The 20,466-nt window shown below is 43.1% G+C and overlaps 2 protein-coding genes across 7 annotated transcripts in view; both read right to left on the reverse strand.

The window, feature by feature from the left end:
• Positions 1–1,110: 1,110 nt before the first annotated feature.
• On the reverse strand, positions 1,111–10,273 carry LOC132222549 (complement factor H-related protein 4-like). Its single transcript, XM_059677654.1, has 8 exons — positions 10,052–10,273; positions 9,811–9,958; positions 8,924–9,097; positions 6,979–7,170; positions 5,897–6,073; positions 3,787–3,963; positions 3,362–3,544; positions 1,111–1,551 (listed from the first exon to the last, which is right to left on the reverse strand). The coding sequence occupies exons 2-8, from the start codon at positions 9,866–9,868 to the stop codon at positions 1,355–1,357; spliced, it is 1,158 nt and encodes a 385-aa protein (XP_059533637.1). The 5' UTR covers positions 9,869–9,958; positions 10,052–10,273; the 3' UTR covers positions 1,111–1,354.
• A 126-nt stretch (positions 10,274–10,399) lies between these two features.
• The window catches only part of LOC132222545 (complement factor H-like), a 209,030-nt gene continuing 198,963 nt past the window's right edge, over positions 10,400–20,466 (reverse strand). For 2 of the 6 annotated variants that reach the window (XM_059677644.1, XM_059677643.1), the window contains exons 2-6: positions 13,623–13,817; positions 12,709–12,885; positions 11,877–12,050; positions 11,472–11,654; positions 10,400–10,953 (exon numbers count right to left, since the gene is read on the reverse strand). In XM_059677644.1, coding sequence (XP_059533627.1) covers positions 10,754–10,953; positions 11,472–11,654; positions 11,877–12,050; positions 12,709–12,885; positions 13,623–13,817 — 929 coding nt within the window. In that variant the 3' untranslated portion in view covers positions 10,400–10,753. Of the gene's footprint in view, positions 10,954–11,471; positions 11,655–11,876; positions 12,051–12,708; positions 12,886–13,622; positions 13,818–15,294; positions 15,766–20,466 lie in introns of those variants that run through there. The other 4 variants (XM_059677642.1, XM_059677641.1, XM_059677645.1 and 1 more) reach the window with 4 other exon arrangements.

The following is a 20,466-nucleotide window of genomic DNA, read 5'->3' on the forward strand; positions in this document are numbered from 1 at the left end:
CTTTGTATAACATAGGAAATGAATAGTTTAATGTATAACTTAGCTCTGATGATCTCATAAGCATGCCTGTTAGTCATTGCCACTTGCTGTACTCCATTGTGGTTTGCTGTACTCCCTGAATAAAAGCCATGAGAGCTCTGGGGGCCTTTGCTACTTGCCTGACTAGCAACAGCCCTCTGCTTCTCTAAACTCAATCCTGCACGCCGAGCTCATCTCAGCGTCACCGTTCACAAACAGAACATCAACAAAGGGAAAGGGAGACACACACACACACACACACACACACACACACACACACACACACACACGAGAAACGTTGATGTGAGAGAGACACATTGATTGGTTGCCTCCCACATGGGCCCGGTCAGGGGCCGGGGATCAAGCCTGCAACAGAGCTACATGCCCTTGACTGAAATCGAACCCACAGCCCTTCAGTTCAGGGGCTCAAATACCAACTGGAGACTAGTTATCACACGGGGTTTCCATCAGACGGGGACTTTCATTTGTTTGAATATGTCTTCAACGCCACTTAAGAGAAAAGAAAGTGTCAGTTTCGATATTTACTTAGCAACAGGCATGACCAGCTATTTTGAAGATCTCATGTTTAAAATAATCGATTCTTTTGTCGAATAGAAGAGCGATGCTTCGACTCTGTAAAACCTCACCCATGGAAACAGACTGAAATCTGCCTCTCCCCTCAGCGATTCTTCAGTCCAGGGATCCGCCCTCTGACTCCAGTGAGGGGCTATTGTAAAGGAGTTATTTTCACTTACTATTTTATACATTTTAAAAAATATATTTTTTATGGATTTCAGAGAGGAAGGGAGAGGGAGAGAGAGAGAAACATCAATGATGAGAGAGAAGCATGGATTGGCTGCCTCCTGCACGCCCCACACTAGGGATCGAGCCTGCAACCCGGGCATGTGCCCTGACTGGGAATCAAACTATGACCTCCTGGTTCATAGGTCGACGCTCAACCTCTCAGCCATGCCTGCCGGGCTCACTACCTATGTTAACATCTCATTTTTGACTGTACTATTTCCCCCAGTATATTCTAAGATATATACTGATTGTTTAAGCATCCAGTTCAATAGGCAGGAAGCCACACCGTTACCTCCATTGCTGTTTATTGATCCATCGGCAAGTAGTCTAATCCTACGATGGTGAATAATTATTGTCTTGGTACAAGTGTAAGCAATGATATTGTTTTCTTTAAAGTGAAAAAGAGGCTAACACATTGCCTTTATGTCCTTTGAAATATAGTGGGAAAGAGCAGGAAATGCCAGAAGACTGGAAGCTTTGAGCAAAGAGCAGTAGGTGGGACTGGCCACATCTTTGGGGCCACAGGGCTTCCTCATTCACATCGGGGGAACGCCACTGCCCCTTCCCGACACACGGCTTGAAATGACTCCTTTGACGTCACTGCCTTGTGTCCCGATTTGCACATAAATTCAACGGTATCTCCTGTTTTTACATAATAGCGTTTGTTATCTTTCCTTTTTAACTGTATGTTCTTTTCATTCATGATTTCTTCTGATATTACACATGGATCTGAAAGTAGAAGAAATGAATAAAAGCAATTAGTAACCTTTCCTTTTATAAACAAAGAAACCTTCAACCCAATGACTAGCTTAGAGGATGAAGTAATGGAAAGAGCTCATGCACATCATCAATGTGGCCGAGTCCTGTTCTCCGCCCTGGTCTGTGGGCCCTCACAGCTCCTCAGCAGGCAGCTGCTCCTCCTCACACACCAGGAAGCTGAGGGGACGGAAGGTCAGGCACACCTGTCCAAGGTCACAGCGCTCATCCGGTGGACGATGAGTGTGGACCCGGCAGTGTGACCCCAGGGCCTTGGCTCTCTGTCTCTGGGATGTGGGGCACCCACAAGGTGACTTCCTGTCCAGTGGACACGGGAGCCTGCTCCATGGTGGCCACGGTTCTTCCTTGTCCACTTCCCACTCAACGGGCAGTGGCTACCAATGCTCCCAGTTTAGTCACTTTCCACTGGGCTAAACAATGCTAATATCTTTCTCTTATGCCCACAAAATGGGGAAAGAGAACCATAGAAAATCACAAAATTTCTAATAAATATTCTATAAAAATATAACTATATATATTTGATATATATAAATATATTTTTATATCTCTATATCAATCTATCCATCCATCCATCCACCTACCCACATCCATTTATCATATCTATCTATCTACCTATCTATCTACCTATCTGTCATCTATCTAATCTTCATTCTTCATGGTAAAGGCAGTCTGCATGGATGGATGCAAGGTTATATACTAGTACACAGAGAATTTTAGAATGCCAACTTGATTACGAACACATTTCTCTACGTCACTATCCCCCTGTGCCCCTATCTGTAAAATCAGTATAAATATTTTCTTCTTCAGAAAGTTTTTTTTAGTGACGTGAGGGAGGTACTAGTTTATGGCTATTGCAATGTGACTGTAAGCATCATTTCACATATTATTATATTGCTTACAACCTTGTCTGTTTTCTGCAGGCAAGGTGCTATTGCATTGTAGAAAGTATTACATGCTAACTGTGCTAAATTTCTTTTTTTGGATTCAATTGAGTGGGGTGACATTGGTTAATAAAATTACATAGGTTTCCAGGGCACAATTCTATAACACATCATCTGTATATTGCATTGTGTTCCCAACACGCAAAGTCACATCTCCTGTCACCATATATTTGATCCTTTACTATCCCACTACCTCCTTCCCTCTGGTAACTACCATACTGTTGTCTGTGTCTATGAGTTTTTGCTTGTTTGTTACCTCTATCACAGAACTGATTTTATGTCCTCAGAGAATGATAGCTGCTTTCTCGTCCTAATGTTTGGAACCATATTGCTTGTGCTATGAAATTTGTCTTAGACTTGTCCATCTACTCAGTCAATCCAACTTCAGATTTAGAATTTATCTTTGAAATGCAACACTTTCCCTCCCATAAACTCTAGCTTGCCACTATTTCTAGACTATTCTGACTTGGGTATATTAACTTTGATTTCCGGTCCTGGACTTACTGGGTTTGCTGTAATCTCCCGCAGAAGGGGACACATACACAGGAGAGGATGAGTCGGGTAGGGTCCACAGTGGGATCAGCTAATGTATCAGAATGAACCTCTCCCAATGTTCCTGTTTAAAGGACCTTTATCATTGTTCACATAGGGATCCTCCAAGCTCACAGCCCTACACACGAGTCTCCGAATGTGAAACATTGAGCAGGAGAGCTGTTGGTGAGCACAGTTCTAGACTCTGACTGCATGACTGGTAGACCGCACACCGGCTCATCAACATCACCCTCATGGTCTCAGGATCTAGAAGAATCTTGAGAACTTACCTATGCATCTCGGGGGTTTGGACCACTTTCCATAACTACAGATGACATCTGTAGGACCCCGGAGTTCATAGTAGGCCTGGCATTGGTATTCCACTCTTGACCAAGGAGGATACTCTTTTAATGGGAAGGAGGTGATGTCTCCATTGCTAATCGCTGGAGGAGGCCCACACTTGTCTGCAGATTCTGAAAAAGAGCATTTTAGCTGTTGAAGAGAAAATTATAGTTTTATTGGAAACTAATGTTTGGGACGGATATTGCTTGTGCACCTAGAGCTGCCCAGGAAGTATTGTCCCTCTTTTGCATTTTAAACCTTGTAACCACCATGTGGTTCAAAATGCCTTAGATCACCCACACTCAAGCAAGGACTCCATACATGTAGACTTTTCAGCTCTTGGAAAAGGAAATGCTGGAATCAAAATACTCACTAAAGCAGGTTGGCAAGTGCGACCAGCCGCCCTTACCACACACCATGGAGCCCTTGGTGCTTCCATCTCTGTTTTCGTAGCCATCCAGGCACTGGTAGTCCAACGTGTCATTAGGTCGAAATGGTTTTCCAGTGATTACGGCTCTGGCATTCTCAAATATGGGCATGTCACAATGTTCTAAAGCAAAATAAAGGTGGCCATTGCATTTCTAATGCCATATCAAGTCCCATCTAAGAAAGAGAATCTCATTAATTTGTGTGGGTAAGTGATGCATCAGGTGACAACTCTCTGGGTCCCTGTTACTCTGGGCTGGAGGAGTTATAGAACAAGAATAGATTTCCTTACCCATCCTTTCTCCTACCATTCAAAACCTCTAAATATAGGCTAGGAGCCTTTCATCTGACTTATTTTTAACTGTGAGTATGTCACTGGCTGTTACTAAATTACACTGCTAGAATGATAGGATGCTATCCCTTGAAGGACAAAACCATTTGTGAATGTAAGAGGTAATGTATGTATTTACGTGCCAGACATACTAACACCAAGAGTGTGTGTGTGTTAGAGAAAGACCATAGTCCTAGGATACATGGTCCATGTATTTATATGAAGACCCTCTCTTCCATAATGACTCCTAGAATAGAAAATTTATCCACACTGAGTATAAAAACGCATGGCAAAGGGTACAGCTTTTTCACTAAAGGGAGACCCTGAAATGGAAAACAATGTTTAAAAATGTAAGAAGTGGTATCTCCTGGTGTTCTTTTAGGTCAATAATCCCACTTTCTGTCGCATAGGGTTTAGTTTTTCTTGAAAACAGTCTTATTTTTTAACATCTGTAACTGTTCTTAGTCCTCAATGGTTATTGAGTGAATTAATAGTATTTCCACCCGTGAACCGGGTATAGGGAAAGCTGGACAAAGAGAGTCCTTCAGGGGCTCAGGCTGTTGTTTCGCACGGGCTCAGTAGATTCCTGAATTCCCAGTTCAAATCAGTGATCACTGCTTTTCTAAAACATGCAGGGCTCCAATGAAAGGTCAGCTCTACTCTATCCTGATGTACAAGCAATGTCTGTAACAGTTATCCTCTCATTTCTAAACAACACACACAAAACAACGTACAGAATCCTGTCTACTTAACATGTGAAAGCCAGATGTGACTAGATAAAGAGCCTTCATTTATAACCTCATAGCATCAATACATGCAATCATAGTCCAGCCGGCAAGGCTCAGTGGTTGAGCATCAACCTGTGAACCAGGAGGTCACGGTTCGATTCCCAGTCAGGGCACATGCCCGGGTTGTGGACTCAATCCCCAGTAGGAGGCAGCTGATCCATGATTCTCTCTCATCACTGAAGTTTCTATCACTCTCTCCCTCTCCTTTCCTCTCTGAAATCAATAAAAATATATTTTAAAAATACATACCACCATAGGTGAAATGGTTGACAGCAATTTACAGTATATGTGACATTGGGCAGGCGGTATATTTATCTTTAATGTAAACCGTATTTTAAATTCTTCTTCAGTGAACACAGAGCATGGCTTCAGTGTAATACTCGAGTATTGTAACTTGAATCTCCGTTTTATTGAACACTGTTTAGTAACATTCATGACTGACTTCACTGTTACTTAATTCAATACAATGACATGATCTACTTGCTGTCAAAAAGTTAGAAGTTTTCAGACACATTTAGAACAAAAAACTGAACTACCTTTGTTTTGGTTGTTGTTAGTCCTCAGCCAAGGATTTTTTTTTAATTGATTTTTTGAGAGTGGATGGGAGGGAGGGAGTGAGAGAGAGAGAGAGAGAGAGAGAGAGAGAGAGAGAGAAACCTATGTGAAAGAGACTCATCGATTGGTTGCCTCCTGCATATCCCTGGAATCCAACCTGCAACCCAGGTACATGCCCTTTGCGGGAACTCGAACCGAAGACCCTTAGGTGTTTGAGCCCACCCTCTAACCACTGAGCAACACCAGCCAAGGCGAAATATGCCTTTCTTTTAAGGCAAAGAAGACTTGGTCCATTCAGCTTGGGAGCCAACACATAAAACGTTCCACCAAAGTAAGTCCGGTCTCAGAAAATGACAGCCTGGGTCTTGGAGCTGTTTACTTACTGACGGGGATGCATGTGGGAGGAGGGGACCAGCCGGTCTCCGTACAGGTCATCGTGTTCTGTGGGTTTTGAAGACCGTAGCCCAGATGGCACATAACTGTTCTAGTTTGGCCCTGGACATACCTTTCTTCAGTAACTGGAGAATATCCATGTTTCAAAGACTTGAAAGAACATTTTCCTAGGAATTATAAATTGATAATAAGAAATAAGAAATCTGGTTAAGACATTAAAAAGCATCTTTGCCATATTTAAGTTAGAATGCATGAGCACCCAAAAAGAACACATAGCTTGAGAGGAACTAAAGTTGCTAGCAAGTGTTTTTTTAAAGAGAAAAATCAAGATGAAAGGTAATCTGCCATTTTCACAATTAAACTATGAATAAATGACATCACTTCATTGTTATAAAGTTTTTATTTTGATCTCCCATTTTCTTTTTTTTTTCAGTTAATCCTCACTCGAAGATACTTCCCCATTGATTTTTATTTTTTATTTTTTTAATATATTCTATTGATTTTTTTTTTTTTTACAGAGAGGAAGGGAGAGGGATAGAGAGTTATAAGCACCGATGAGAAACATCCATCAGCTGCCTCCTGCACGCCCCCCACTAGGGATGTGCCTGCAACCAAGGCACATGCCCTTGACTGGAATCGAACCTGGGACCCTTCAGTCCGCAGGCTGACGCTCTATCCACTGAGCCAAACTGGTTAGGCCTCCCCATTGATCATTAGAGAGAGTGGAAGGGAGAGGGAGAGACAGAGAGAAACATCCATATGAGAGAGACACATCGATTGGTTGCCTCCTGCACGTGCCCTGACCAGGGCCGGGGAACCTGCAACCGAGGTACGTGCATGCCCTTGACCGGAATCAAACTTGGGACCCTTCACTCTGCAGGCCGACACTATCCACTGAGCCAAACCGGGTAAGGCAACCTCCCATATTTTGAATGAGGAATCTGCCATAAAAGAGAAATCCTACATTGGTCTTTCTGCTCATAGAATGCTTCCCTCGACCTTGTTGTACTCCTGTTTTTCTCTCTCCACTGTGAAGTGTTTCTATGTGCACAGGATGAAGAGGTTGGCTTACTGAGGCAGGGGATGACCGGCGACCATCCATCTTGTGTGCAATTCATGATAGCCAAGCTAGTTTGTGAAGGAGGCGTGTAGCCGTAGTCACAGAAATAGAGTAATGATCGCCCTACATACACCGGGAAGTATTTGGATGTATTCCCATGAAGTAGCCGTCCATGTTTTATCTCCGGGAATCTGCAGGGCTTCACTAGCAACGACAACAAAGAACACGCAGTGTGAATAATGGTGAGCATTCACAAAAATCCAATCGGAGTGAAATTGTTTCAACAGTGAATTATATCCCTCTCTTCCCATACAAATACAGTGGGGCCTTGACTTACGAGTTTAATTCGTTCCGAGACCGAGCTGGTTAAGGAGCTCGTTATCTCAAATTACTCTATCAACTCAGCAAAAAATCTGCCGAGAGACAGCTGGTATCTCAAAAAACTCGTTAGTCGGGACACTCGGAAGTCAAGGCCCCACTGTAACATCATTGCATTAGGCTTTCTAGGACACGAAAAGTTATCAGGTTCGGATGATGTAACTAACACTTGTTTTCTGCACATTTCATAATATATACGAATATGGAATCCTTAGAGGGTACACCTGAAACTAATATTTATATGCCCACTTTACTCTAAACCAGTGGTTCTCAACCTTGGCTGCACATTAGAATCACCTGGGAATCTCTTTAAAATCCTGATTTCTGGGCCTCATCCTCCGGAAATTCTGTTTTTTTTTTGTTATGGGGTGGGGCCACAACATTAGTAACAAAGAAACAGAATTTCCAGAGGATGAGGCCCAGAAATCAGGATTTTGAAAAGATTCCCAGGTGATTCTAATGTGCAGCCAAGGTTGAGAACCACTGCGATAAACCAATCAATCAATAGACAATCACTCTCCTTGTCATTGTTATGGACACTGAGCTCTGTGCACGGTGGTCATGGCCTCCTCTTTAAGTCACCTGACTGTCCACATTCATTTGGCCTTGGCCTTGAATGAACACTGAGCCATTGATCTGTCATGTGTGTCATTTCATTTGTCACCCATGGAAGATCCAGCTTAAGTGCGGGCCCCTTTTCCAATGAGCGGATATACAAGGAGCAGCAAGGAGATGGTAGAGACAGAAAACACTGGAAAAGGGGCCGCCCCCCAGGAATGAAGTGCCCTGTGGGCTGAGGGGTGTGTGTGACAGGTGGGGCTTTAGAAAGTGCACAGTGTCTCCCACACTCATCCCCTCATACAAGGGAGCCCGTGCCCCTCCCCTGAGTGAGGCTGGACTGAGGGGCGCTCTTCTGAAGAGGTCACGTGGCTGAGGGGACCCTGTGACCAGGTCATCGATGCTCTGGAGGCGCCCCCAGGGCCCTCAGGTCATCGCTCTGGGGAGGGTGACCTGCCCTCAGGCCGCCGATGGGGACGCCCAGGGGGACGGCTGCGGAGGCTCCTGCACTGGCCCTGGGCCGCATCCCAGGGAGCAGCAGGGAGGACCCAGAACCAGGCAGCTAAGCGGCTCCCCAATCCTGACCCCCCAACGCTGACACACAGGGAGCTGTTGTCTGAGGCTGTATGTTCGGGGGCGTTTGTTACACAGACACCAATATCTCATGTTCTAGGTGTTAAGTGGTGGTGTTCTTACCGAATATTCCTAGGTCTAATATCCTAGGTCAGATATTAGAATTATATTATCTGGACACACACACACACACACACACACACACACACACACACACACACACTCACATACTTAACATTGAAGCAAAATTGAAAAGGGTTTTTCACTTACACTGACGGGATGTTGTCCTACTTAGAATCGGCGACTTTGAAAAGCACAGAGCGCCCCTCAGTCCTCTGCTCTCCCTTCTCAGCGAGGCAATGACTGGGCCTCTCAGGGCCCCATTTCTTGGTGTTTAAGGGAAGGAATTTATAACGAAGAAGCAGGCCAAGACCTGAGTGGGACTTACGGACACATCTGGGACGAGGTCGCCAGCCTAGAACAGTGCACTCTGTCTTATTTCCGATAAGGGGAGGATAGAAGCCGTTTCCACACCGGTATGTGATGACATCATCCAGCCCGTACTGGTTCATTTTAGGAGCAAAGTCACCGTTTGGAATTATTGGAGGGTCACATGTTATTTCTGAGAAGAAAAAGGACACGTGGATTATGCAGATAATTGTCTCATCAATATATACTTTAAAAAAAAATACATTTTTATTGATTTCAGAGCGGAAGGGAGAGGGAGAGAGAGACACAACAATGATGAGAGAGAATCATTGCTAGGCCCCCTATACGGGATCCAGCTCACAACCCAGGCATGTGCCCTGACCGGGAATCAAAAGATGCCCTTCTGGTTCATAGGTCAACGCTCAGTCACTGAGCCACGTGGGCCGGGCTCCATCAAGGTGTTATTTATTGTGACCGTAAAACACAGAAACTGTGTACTGGTCAATTCATTCATAAATTACAGACAGCCCTGGCCGGGTGGCTCAGTGGTTAGAATGTTGGCCCTCAGACCAAGGGTCCCTGGTTTAATTCCCGGTCAAGGGCACAGACTTTGTTTGCAGGTTCCATCCCTGGCCCTGGTTGGGGTGAGTGTGAGAGGCAACCAATCCGTATGTTTCTCTTACATTGATGTTTCTCTATCTCTCTCTTGCTCTCTCTCCCTCTCTCTCTTCCTCTCTCTCTCCCTCTCCCCACCTCCCCCTTTCTCCCTCATGTTCACTATTTCACTAAAAATCAATGGGAAAAAATATCCTCGGGTGAGGATTAAAAAAAAAAAAAGTAGAGAAAATGAAAGGGAGCAACGTTCTACTTAAGAAGGAGCTAATAGTCCCATCAGCTTCCACTCACCTTGTCCATGAGCCCAGGAGACCCACAGGGTGAGGATGGCGTTGACTAGTAACAGCATGGCGGGCTCCCCGGGGGTGTTAGCGCAGAGAGTCCAGCACTGCTGTGTGTGGTTTTAACTCAGCTTCCTGAGCCCTTACCAAGTGTGGCCCTGAATTTAAGTGACAGTACCGGGAAGCTAGTTAGCTGAGGTGACTCGGTAGATATCAAAGTTTAAAGACTTTTGCAATATCTGTGTACTTACATGAATGATTTCACAATCATTTGTTGACTTCATTCCCGGACATGTGCTTGTACAGCTTTCCGTAGGGACAGTAACAGTAAGACTGGCTGCAAACGTGATCTAAAACTCGAATCTTTAAACGCTTCTTGAGGATGGGTGAGGTTCTTTCTCAACCAGGAGATTCACGTGGGAATAGCTCTGACTGTGTGTCCCTGTGACTGTCTCTCATCCTCTCACTCTTATCTGACTACAGTCCTTAGGGGTCTATGGACACCATCTAGTGTATCCACACAGTGTAGGGTCCTGTCTGTAGGACAGCACTGATTTTTTTGGTAAATTCACAACAGACCACACCACCAAGTCCAAGAATTTCAGCACATTCTTGATATTCAACTTTTTTTCATGTTTTATTGATTTTAGAGAGAGAGCGAGAAACATCAATGAGGGATAGAGGCAAGCACTGAGGTGATTTCTGGGCAGAGACATTTCATGAACAGAACACATAGCATGTTGGTTTGTCATATGTTAATAAGATGCTTAGGAGAAGTGGTCCATTGGTCTCTCAGATTACAATGACATCTTCCACATGGTATTTAATGCAAATTCTGATTAGTGAATAAAAGCGAATTACAGAAAAATAAATTGAGATGAACTGGATTAATATTTAAAAATTCTGCATGAAGGCACATATTTTAATGTGAAAACGGCCACACAGCTCTCATGTTATGCACAAGTGGGATACTCCAGCTTTCCTTCTCGACATTGTGCTCGGAATGCAGATGCTGGTGACAGTTCAGGATAGTAACCTCGACGACACCTAAATTCAACAAAATCATTTGTTCTGGTATAAATTTTTTTCGCATATGAATATCTCAACTCTATGTTATGTGCTTCCATGATTTCTTCTGATATTACACAGGCATCTGAAGGTAAAGAAAAAGAAAGAAAAACTAAGTATTATACGAGTATTTTCCACAGAATTTTACAGTTTCATGCAGCATCTTCTACACAGATCTAGGAATTTATTCTCAAACCCTTTTCCAAACCAATTCATTGAAAACCCATCATGTCGCTATAACTCATTTTAAACTATTGATGACGTAAAAATGAGGCATACTGTGGAATGTGTGGTCATTGCACGTTATAATCAATGTTTACAATGTCACCTACGCTATGAAGGGCTTTCATTGAAGAATCCTTGAAGGGGGTGGTGGAGGTGGATGAGGATGGAGGGGGCATAAGTGGTGATGGGGAAAATAAATTAAAAATGATAGTTTCTTGCTGTTGTTGCTCAAGAATTTTTCAGACTTTATACCCTCTGACATGACTATTGGGTAGTCAATAGAAGGGGTGATAGTCCATGCAAGTTCTGTTGTAAACAGCAAACATGACATTCATTACACGGATTTCCCAGGGTCCATGAGGAAATCAAAGGACTTACCTAAGCATTTGGGTGGCTCAGACCACTGTCCATCACGGCACGTTATTCTCCTGTTTCCCTCAAGTTCATAGTAGGCCTGGCATTGATACTCCACTGAAGACCCGGGAGAATAGACTGCTAATGGATACGTGGTAATGTCTCCATTGTCAATAGCAGGAGGGCGCCCACATTGTCCTGTGGACTCTAAGAGAGGATAATGTTGATTTATTGAGTGGGCAGTTGATTTTAAGGGAGCTGCGGAGTAGGTGGGAGCTACACTCACCTCCTCCCGGCCCCAAACCGATTTATAGGAATGGATAGAGCAACAAACCTGAGTAACCAATGAAGGCCAGCGGGACAGGAGTCTAGTAACCAAGTGCTTACAGAAGCTGCACAGAGACTGGGAGGGGAGAATGCGACACCTACCCTTGCACTCAGGTGGGTCTGTCCACTTCCCTCTTAAGCATGTCACTTCTGCATTCCCGAAGAGGCCCAAAGGCCGCCTGCATTCATAACGTGCTGTGTCCCCATGTCGATACCTGGGCTTCTGGTTTTGTATGAAGGCATTTTGCACTGTGGGAGGGCTGCCACAGGAGAGATCTGAATAAAGAGGAAAAAAGGGATCTCTAATGCAGCGATTATTTAGACGCAATTGAGACGGAAAATCTTCACAAATTTACATGCAAGATTGAAAAAAGATAAAGTAATTTTTTTTGGTAAGATTTAAGCTTCTATATGTTAAGTTCCAAATTTTTTTTAAAATTAATTTTTAGATAGAGAGGAAAGGGGTGAGAGAGAGAGAGAGAGAGAGAGAGAGAGAGAGAAACATCGATTGGCTGTCTCATGCATGCCTCCTACTGGGGATCAAGCCCACAACCCCAGCATGTGCCTTGACTGGATTCAAACCAGTGATCTCTAGGTACAAGGGATGTCACTCAATCAACTGAGCCACACCAGCCAGGGCTACAGCTATTTCTTTTTTTAAGTATATTTCTGTATTGATTTCAGAGAGGGAGAGGAAGAGAGAGAGAAACATGAATGATGAGAGAGAATCATTCATTGATTGGCTGCCTCCTGAACACCTCCTACTGGGGATCAAGCCCACAACCCAGGCATGTGCCCTTGACCGGAATCGAACCAGGACCCTTCAGTCCGCAGGCTGGTGCTCTATCCACTGCGCCACACCAGCCAGGGCCACAGCTATTTCTTTATGACATGAAGAAGGAGACAGAATCCCAGAGGACAGCGTTCTACTTACTTATGCGGCTGCATGTAGGGGGCGTGGACCAGCCGTGTTCCGCACACGTGATGACATCCTGGTCATTGGCGAGGCTGTAGCCCTGGTCACAGACGATGTGTACCGTGTCCCCCTCCTGGTGCGTTCGCCCTGAAGATGTGGAACGCCCATTTTCCACCCAGGGGAAGAAGCACTGTCCTGCAAGCCAAGGATGACTAAGATGAATTCTGCATCAGGGCAGAAATCAAGTGCAAAAAGCACTTCCTTAAAAATCAGTTCATGCCAATGAACATATGAGTGTGTGCTACCCGTCAATCATGACTTCTATGTAAAGCACATTTTGACGTTTGTCACGTTCTCTTAGGTATCAGAAAAGTGACCGGTTTTTCTCATTCCATTGACGCAATTGCATCCTAGGTTTCCATCTCCTGGGCTCGCCTCCGTCCTTTTTCTCTCTTAGTTGTTCTCCTCGCGTCTCTGCCCTCATTGAGAGAGGAAGATGGGTGTGACTCACAAACATGTAACTAAAAACCAAACAAAGGAAGGAAACTCATAAAAATGCTCCTTGAGTATCCGAAGGGACAGCATATGGTGGACAGAGGTTACCTGTCAAAAATGAACTCTCCCGAGAAACACCTGTGTTCTTACAATGACCAAGTGAGCGCTTTTAAATTAAATATTAGCAGTTGAAATGGCTGAGAATTGATATTTGAAATGAAAAAAAAAATGTAGATATTTCATCAAGTTTGTATCTTATTTTTTGCCGAGTTGATTTCCGAAGAGTGACCTATCTTACCTTCGCTGGCTCCACCACCCCTGACATGGTAATTGTTCAGATTATGTGATCCCTCCTGCAGGCCCCCTCTCCCCAACCCCTTCACTGAGTCCGCCAAGTAATTCATCGGGGAATGGGGATCGGGGGGACATTTACTCACTGATACACCTCGGAACTGGCGACCATCCTCCCTTCGTGCAGTTTATCTGAGTCCAGAGTGACTGGGAGGGAGACACGAAGCTGTGGTCACAGGAGTAGTAGAAGTATTTCCCCGTGACGACCGGGAAGGTGGGTTTATATCTGTTTTCCTCATATATGTTTCCATGTTTTATTTCCGGGAAATCACAAGTTCTTCCTGAAGGAAAAAAATGTAGGACCCTGGATGAACGAACAAGTCTTCTCTATTACCCTCAGCCCCTTAATGACCTCTTAATCACCCTTTGAAGGCCTTATCACCACACAGTTACATGCTGAGGTTCCGGGAGTTTGGACTTCAATCCAACCCCTGCCAACTAAATACACAGAGGTGTTTGCATCCACACAAAAGGTTTGGCCTCTAAGGGGGATCCTTTCCCCTGACAAACATTGGTGCACCTCCAACTACAGAGCGTTTAAAAGAAAGGACTGGTACCCATCTTTAAAAAATATATATGTTTTTATTGATTTTAGAGAGCAGAAAGGGGAGGGAGAGAGAGAGAGAAACATCAATGATGAGAGAGAATCATGGACCGGCTGCCTCCTGCACGCCCCACACTGGGGATCGAGCCCGCAACCCGGGCCTGTGCCCCGACCGGAAATCAAGCTGTGACCTCCTGTTCATGGGATGTTGCTCAGTCAACCGGCAGCTACTCTGGGTAGGCAGCTTTGCTGTATGGTTGTTACTGTGGCGGCCAGTGAGGGAAAATGCCCAAATGGAAACTGACCCAACAGACACAAGCCGGCAGGCAGCAAGTCATGTAAGTGAATTCCTCTTATAAACTGATGAAAAAGCAATGATTCGCAAGTAGCAGGATGAAGTATGATAAGGCATACCAGAAGGATGGTAAAGGGAGGAGGAAATGTCATTGTGTAAATAAAATCTTCAAGATTCGAAAGTGCAATGAATACTATTAGAACTAATGTACAAAATAAATTGCTTTTTAATTAAAGATAAGTTAAGGAGACTACTAGTTATGTTTGTTTTAAGATACAATTGTTTAATACATAGGATTGCATTGACACATAATAGAGACCACATATTATTCTAAAGAATGCACATCAGTGCACAATAGAGATAATTCTATGAAATACAGTAATTTATGTACTCAGCACTTAACAGTAAACTCAGAAATCTAATAAAATTTATTGACATTCCATTAGAAATTAAGAATGTATTTTACTTTTTGTTGAAACAGGTATTTCTTTTTACCCGCTGCTAATCTTATTGCAGTACTAAATTGATTGCAATGGTAATTACTTTCATAGGCTTATTAAGGTTTAATTGAAATACAGTAAATGGCACAGACTCGACATGGCTGATTTCACAAGTTTTCACAAAGGAATCTATAAAACAGTCACCACACATACAATTGGGAGAATTACCATTGTTTCCAAATGTGTATGAACACATTCACATATTCCCGTAATCGGCATTGCGAGCCCTTTTGCTGGGAACTCAGGGAGCAAAATTCAACATAGTTGGTTGTACTTTCCTAAAAAAGTGATTAGTCTCTGTTATGATCTCCCAATACAGACGATTCATTAAAAACAACAACCACAGACCCACGAAAGTAGGAGTAACATGAAGTCCCAGGTAAGAGCACGCGGCCTGGCCAGCTCTGTTTTCCACTCACCTTGTCCATGAGCCCAGGAGACCCACAGGGTGAGGATGACCTGGACTAGTAACAGCATGGCGGGCTCCCCGGGGGTGTTAGCACAGAGAGTCCAGTGCTGCTGTGTGTGGTTTTAACTCAGCTTCCCGAGCCGTTACCAAGTGTGGCTCTGAATTTAAGTGACAGTACCGGGAAGCTGGTTAACTGAGGTCACTCGGTAGATAACCAAAAGACTTTTGCAATGTCTGTAAATTTGCATGAAGGATTTCACAATCATCTCCCGAGTTACTTCCCTGAAATGGACTTGGACCGCTTTTCTTAGGGCCAGTAATGGACAGGTACCAACAATAACATGAAACTCGAATCTTTAAACGCTTCTTGAGAATGGGTGAGGTTCTTTCTCAACCAGGAGATTCACGTGGGAATAGCTCTGCCTGCGTGTCCCTGTGATGGTCTCTCTTCCTCTCGTTGCTCTCACCCAACTGCAGTCCTAGGGGTCTACGGACACCACCCAGTGTGTCCACACAGTGTACGGTCCTGTCTGTAGGACAGCACTGGTTTGTTTTTATTTTTGGTTTGATTATTTTTGGTAAACTCACAACACCACACCACCAAGTCCAAGAATTTCAGCACCTTTTTCACATTCAACTTCTTCTTCCTTCTTGTTTTCATATGTTTTGCTTGTTTTTAAAGAGAGAGGGAGGCACAGGGAGAGATAAAAACATCTACAAAGAGAGAGAAACATCTACCTGCTGCCCCCTACATGCCCTCTACTGGGGATCGAGCCCATAACCACAGCATGAGCCCTCACCTGGAATGAACCTCTGACGTCTTGAGCCACACTGGCCAGCCTAGGCACCTTTTCTTTGAGGGAGCAACATATTCAGAGGCATGCCATGGAGAAAACGAGAAGCATAAAGTCTAACCTGATCTGAGAACTAGTTTGGCCAATAACCTTCTGCTCAAATACAAATTGGAGACTAGTTATCAAGCAGAGCTTCCATTGGACGGGACTTTAGTTTGTTTTTAATGTGCTTTCAGAATAGGCTAGGAGAAAACAGAAATTCAGTTTCCATGTTGACTTAGGATCAGTAAATATTTTAAGATTTGCAACTTTAAAATAACTGATTATTTTTGTCAAATAGAAGAGCCAAGCTTCAACTCTGTCAAACAGTTCAAACCCTACAGGTGGGAACAATGAGAACTGCCCTTCTTTCTCACAACAAGTCTTCTTCAGTCCACAATTCACCTCTGACTCCAGTAAGAGAATGTAGTAATGGGGTTATTTTCACTGACTATTGTAACATATGTTATCTATGTAGGCATAGTTGTTAATCCTCTCCTGAGGATATATTTTCCCATTGATTTTTAGAGAGAGTGGAAGGGAGGGAAGAAAGAAGAGAGAGAGAGAGAGAGAGAGAGAGAGAGAGAGAGAGAGAGAGAGAGAGAGAGATGTGAGAGAGACTCATCGATTGCTTGCATTCTGCACACACTCCACCTGGGACAGGGATCAAACCTGCCACACAGGAATTGAGTCCCTTGTCTTCAGGTCAATGCTCTGATCGGAACCACACCAGACAGGGCATTTTTAATGTGTAAATTTCTATTGTATGATTTCCCACAGTACATTCTAAGCTCACATGTTTTGTTTGACGGTTATACATCTGATTCAATAGGCAGAAAGCCACACCGTTACCTCCCTTGCTGTTTATTGCTCTATTGGCAAGTAGTCTAATCCCACGACGGTGAAGAATTATTGTCTTGGTACAAGTGTAAGTGATGATATAGTTGCGTTAACATCTTTGGGAGACGATTAAGTTGAAAAGGAGGCTAACATATTGCTTTTTTGTCCTTTGAAATATAGTGGAAAAGAGCAGGAAATGCCAGAAGACTGGCAAGCTTTCAGGCAAGAAGACCAGTAGGTGGGACTGGCCACATATTTGGGGCCACAGGGCTTCTTCATTTACACGTGGGGTACTCCATTTTCCCTTCCAGACACAAGGCTTGAAATGACTCCACTGACGTAACTGCCTTGCGTCCTGATTTGCACTTAAAGTCAATACTATTCCCTGATTTTATAAAATAGGTTTTGTCATATTTCCCATTTAACTGTATGTTCTTTTCTTTCATGATTTTTTCTGATAATACACATGGATCTGAAAGTAGAAGAAATAAATAAAAGCAATTAGTAATATTTCTTTTTATAAACAAACTAGAGGCCCAGTGCATGATATTCATACATGAGTAGGGTCCCTAGGCCTGACCGGCAATCAGGGCCTATCGGGGCCTAGGCCATAAGTTGGACAGCCCCCAAGGACAGCCCCCAAGTTGGACATCCTGGGCTGCCAGAGGGATGTCTGACTGCTAGCTTCAGGTGGACATCCCCTGATGGGTCCTGGACTGTGAGAGGGCATAGGCTGGGCTGAGGTTCACCCCCCCCACCACAAAGTGCACAAATTTTTGGGCACTGGGCCTCTAGTATTATAATAAAGTTTCAGACCTTTTCTTTTTTCTACAGGCAAACTGTTCTTCCACTGTAGAACTTTATACATGCTAAAATTTTTAATTTATATTTTAAAAAATGATATTTATGGGGTGATATAGGTGAATTATATTATCTAGGCTTTGAATGTTTAATTCTATGAAACATTACCTTTATATTGCATTGTGTGCCCATCACCCAAAATCAAATCATTTTTCACTGCCATGTATTTGACCCCTGCTACTGCCCCACCCACTTCCCCTCTGGTAACCACCACAGTGTGGTCTTTGTCTGTGAGATTTTGTTTCTTATTATTATTTGTTCATTTGTTGGTTTCAATTTTATATCCCACATATAAGTGAAATCAATGGTTCACATATTTTCTGTCTGACTTATTTCACTTAGCATGATATTCTCAAAGTCCATCCATGTTGCTGCATATGGCAATATTTCAACTCTTCTTACGTCAAAATTTGAAGATATCATGGACTCCTATTTCTCTTCTCTTGATGCAAGTATTTTATATTCTAGTTCAGACATCACTGTCATTGATAAGGCTTTAGACATAGCTAAAAGTTCTGTTCCAACACATCCCATAACTATTACATGATAGAATAACACATATGACTCCTCATATCCAAAAGTTTTGAAATGTTTCCCAATACATTCAGAAGTATATACTATGTGAGTTCCACACACGTGCCAAAACATTTTCTGATCTTCCCTTTCTAACTTTACTACTCCAAGCAAAATTTACCTCCTTACTTTAATAGACCATATGTCTGTGTAATTTTTTACACGATGTTGGAGGTTGCCTTTGATGATCTTAAATGCTCTCTGCGTATTTCAATTCCAAGACTCAAAGACAGTCTTAGCTCCTTCACTGAACTGATTTGATGTCCCCAGATAATGAAGACTGCTTTATCTTCAAGGTTGTGGAAGCAGGTCTTGCTTGTGCTGGGAGACATGTGTTAGACTTGTCCATCTACTCAATCATTTCAACTTCAGATTTAGAATTTATCTTTGAAATGCAACACTTTCCCTCCCATAAACTCTAGCTTGGCACTATTTCTAGACTATTCAGACTTGGGTATATTAACTTTGATTTCCGGTCCTGGACTTACTGGGTTTGCTGTAATCTCCCACAGAAGGGGACACATACACAGGAGGGGATGAGTCGGGTAGGGTCCACAGTGGGATCAGCTAATGTATCAGAATCAGCCTCCCCGAATGTTTCTGTTTAAAGGACCTTTTCATTGTTCACATAGGGATCCTCCAAGCTCACAGCCCTACACACGAGTCTCCGAATGTGAAACATTGAGCAGGAGAGCTGTTGGTGAGCACAGTTCTAGACTCTGACTGCATGACTGGTAGACTGCACACGAGCTCATAAACATCACCCTCATGGTCTCAGGATCTAGAAGAATCTTGAGAACTTACCTATGCACCTCGGGACTTCAGACCACTTTCCATAACTACAGGTTACATATTTAGGACCCTGAATTTGATAGTAGGCCTGGCATTGGTATTTCACTGTTGACCACGGATAATACACTTTTAATGTGACGGAGGTGATGTCTCCATTGCTAATTGCTGGAGGAGGCCCACACTTGTCTGCAGATTCTGAAAAAGAGCATTTTAAATGTTGAAGAACAAATTGTAGTTTTGTTGGAAACTATTCATGTAAAGCTGCATAAGAAGTATTATCGTTATTTTGCATTTTAACCCTTGTGTGTTAAAAATGCCTTAGATCCCCACACTCAAGCAAGGACTCCATACATGTAGACTTTTCAATTCTTGGAAAAGGAAACGCTGGAATCAAAAAACTTACTAAAGCAGGTTGGCAAGTGGGACCAGCCGTCCTCACCACACACCATGGAACCCTTTTTGCTTCCATCTCTGTTTTCATAGCCATCCAGGCATTGGTAGTCCAACGTGTCATCGGGTCGAAATGGTTTTCCAGTGATTATGGCTGTGGCATTCTCAAATATGGGCATGTCACAATGTTCTAAAGCAAAATAAAGGTGACCATTGTGTTTCTAATGCCGTATCATGTAGAATCCAACTATGAAAATTTCATTCCGGCAATACTAAACTTTACCATCAGAGTGTGAGTCTTAGAGAAGACTGTAGTCCTTGGATATATGATCCATGTATTTATATAAAACACCCTCTTCTCCCTAATGATTCCCAGAATTGAAAGTTTATCCACATTGATTTTTAAAAATGAGTGGCAAAGGGTACAGCTTTTTCACTAAAGGGAGTCCATGAAATGGAAAAAAATATTTAAAAATGTAAGAACTGATATCTCTTTGTGTGCTTTTTAAGTTAATTTGCCCACTTTCTATTGCATATAGTTTAGTTTAATATCTATAAATGTTCTTAGTCTGAGTGAATTAATAGTAAGTATTGCAACCCGTGAACTGGGTGTAGGGAAAGCAGGATAAAGAGGCTCCTTTAGCGGCTCAGGCTGTTGTTACCATGGGGCTCAGTAGATTCCCTAATTCCCAGTTCAAGTCAGTGTTCACTGCTTTGATACACACATGTAAGAAGATTCCAATGAAAGACCAGCTCTATTATATCCTGGTGTATAATACCATGTCCATAACAATTATTCAGTTATTTCTAAACGCCCACAAAACGACTTATAGAATCCTGTGTACTTAACATGTAAAAGCCAGATATGACTGCATATGAGAATCTTCATTTAT

This window comes from Myotis daubentonii, chromosome 20, assembly GCF_963259705.1.
Source record: "Myotis daubentonii chromosome 20, mMyoDau2.1, whole genome shotgun sequence".
NCBI classification, from domain to species: Eukaryota; Metazoa; Chordata; class Mammalia; order Chiroptera; family Vespertilionidae; genus Myotis; species Myotis daubentonii.

Bases quoted from the DNA above. Each gene is read 5' to 3' on its own strand.
- LOC132222549 (XM_059677654.1), bottom strand. From the start codon at position 9,868: ATGCTGTTACTAGTCAACGCCATCCTCACCCTGTGGGTCTCCTGGGCT. The intron at 3,964-5,896 runs GTAAGTAAACAG...ATTTTGCTTTAG, and splicing joins TCCCACATGCATCCCCGTCA to AACATTGTGACATGCCCATA. The intron at 1,552-3,361 runs GTAAGTTCTCAA...TTCTACTTTCAG, and splicing joins CAAACCCCCGAGATGCATAG to ATCCATGTGTAATATCAGAA.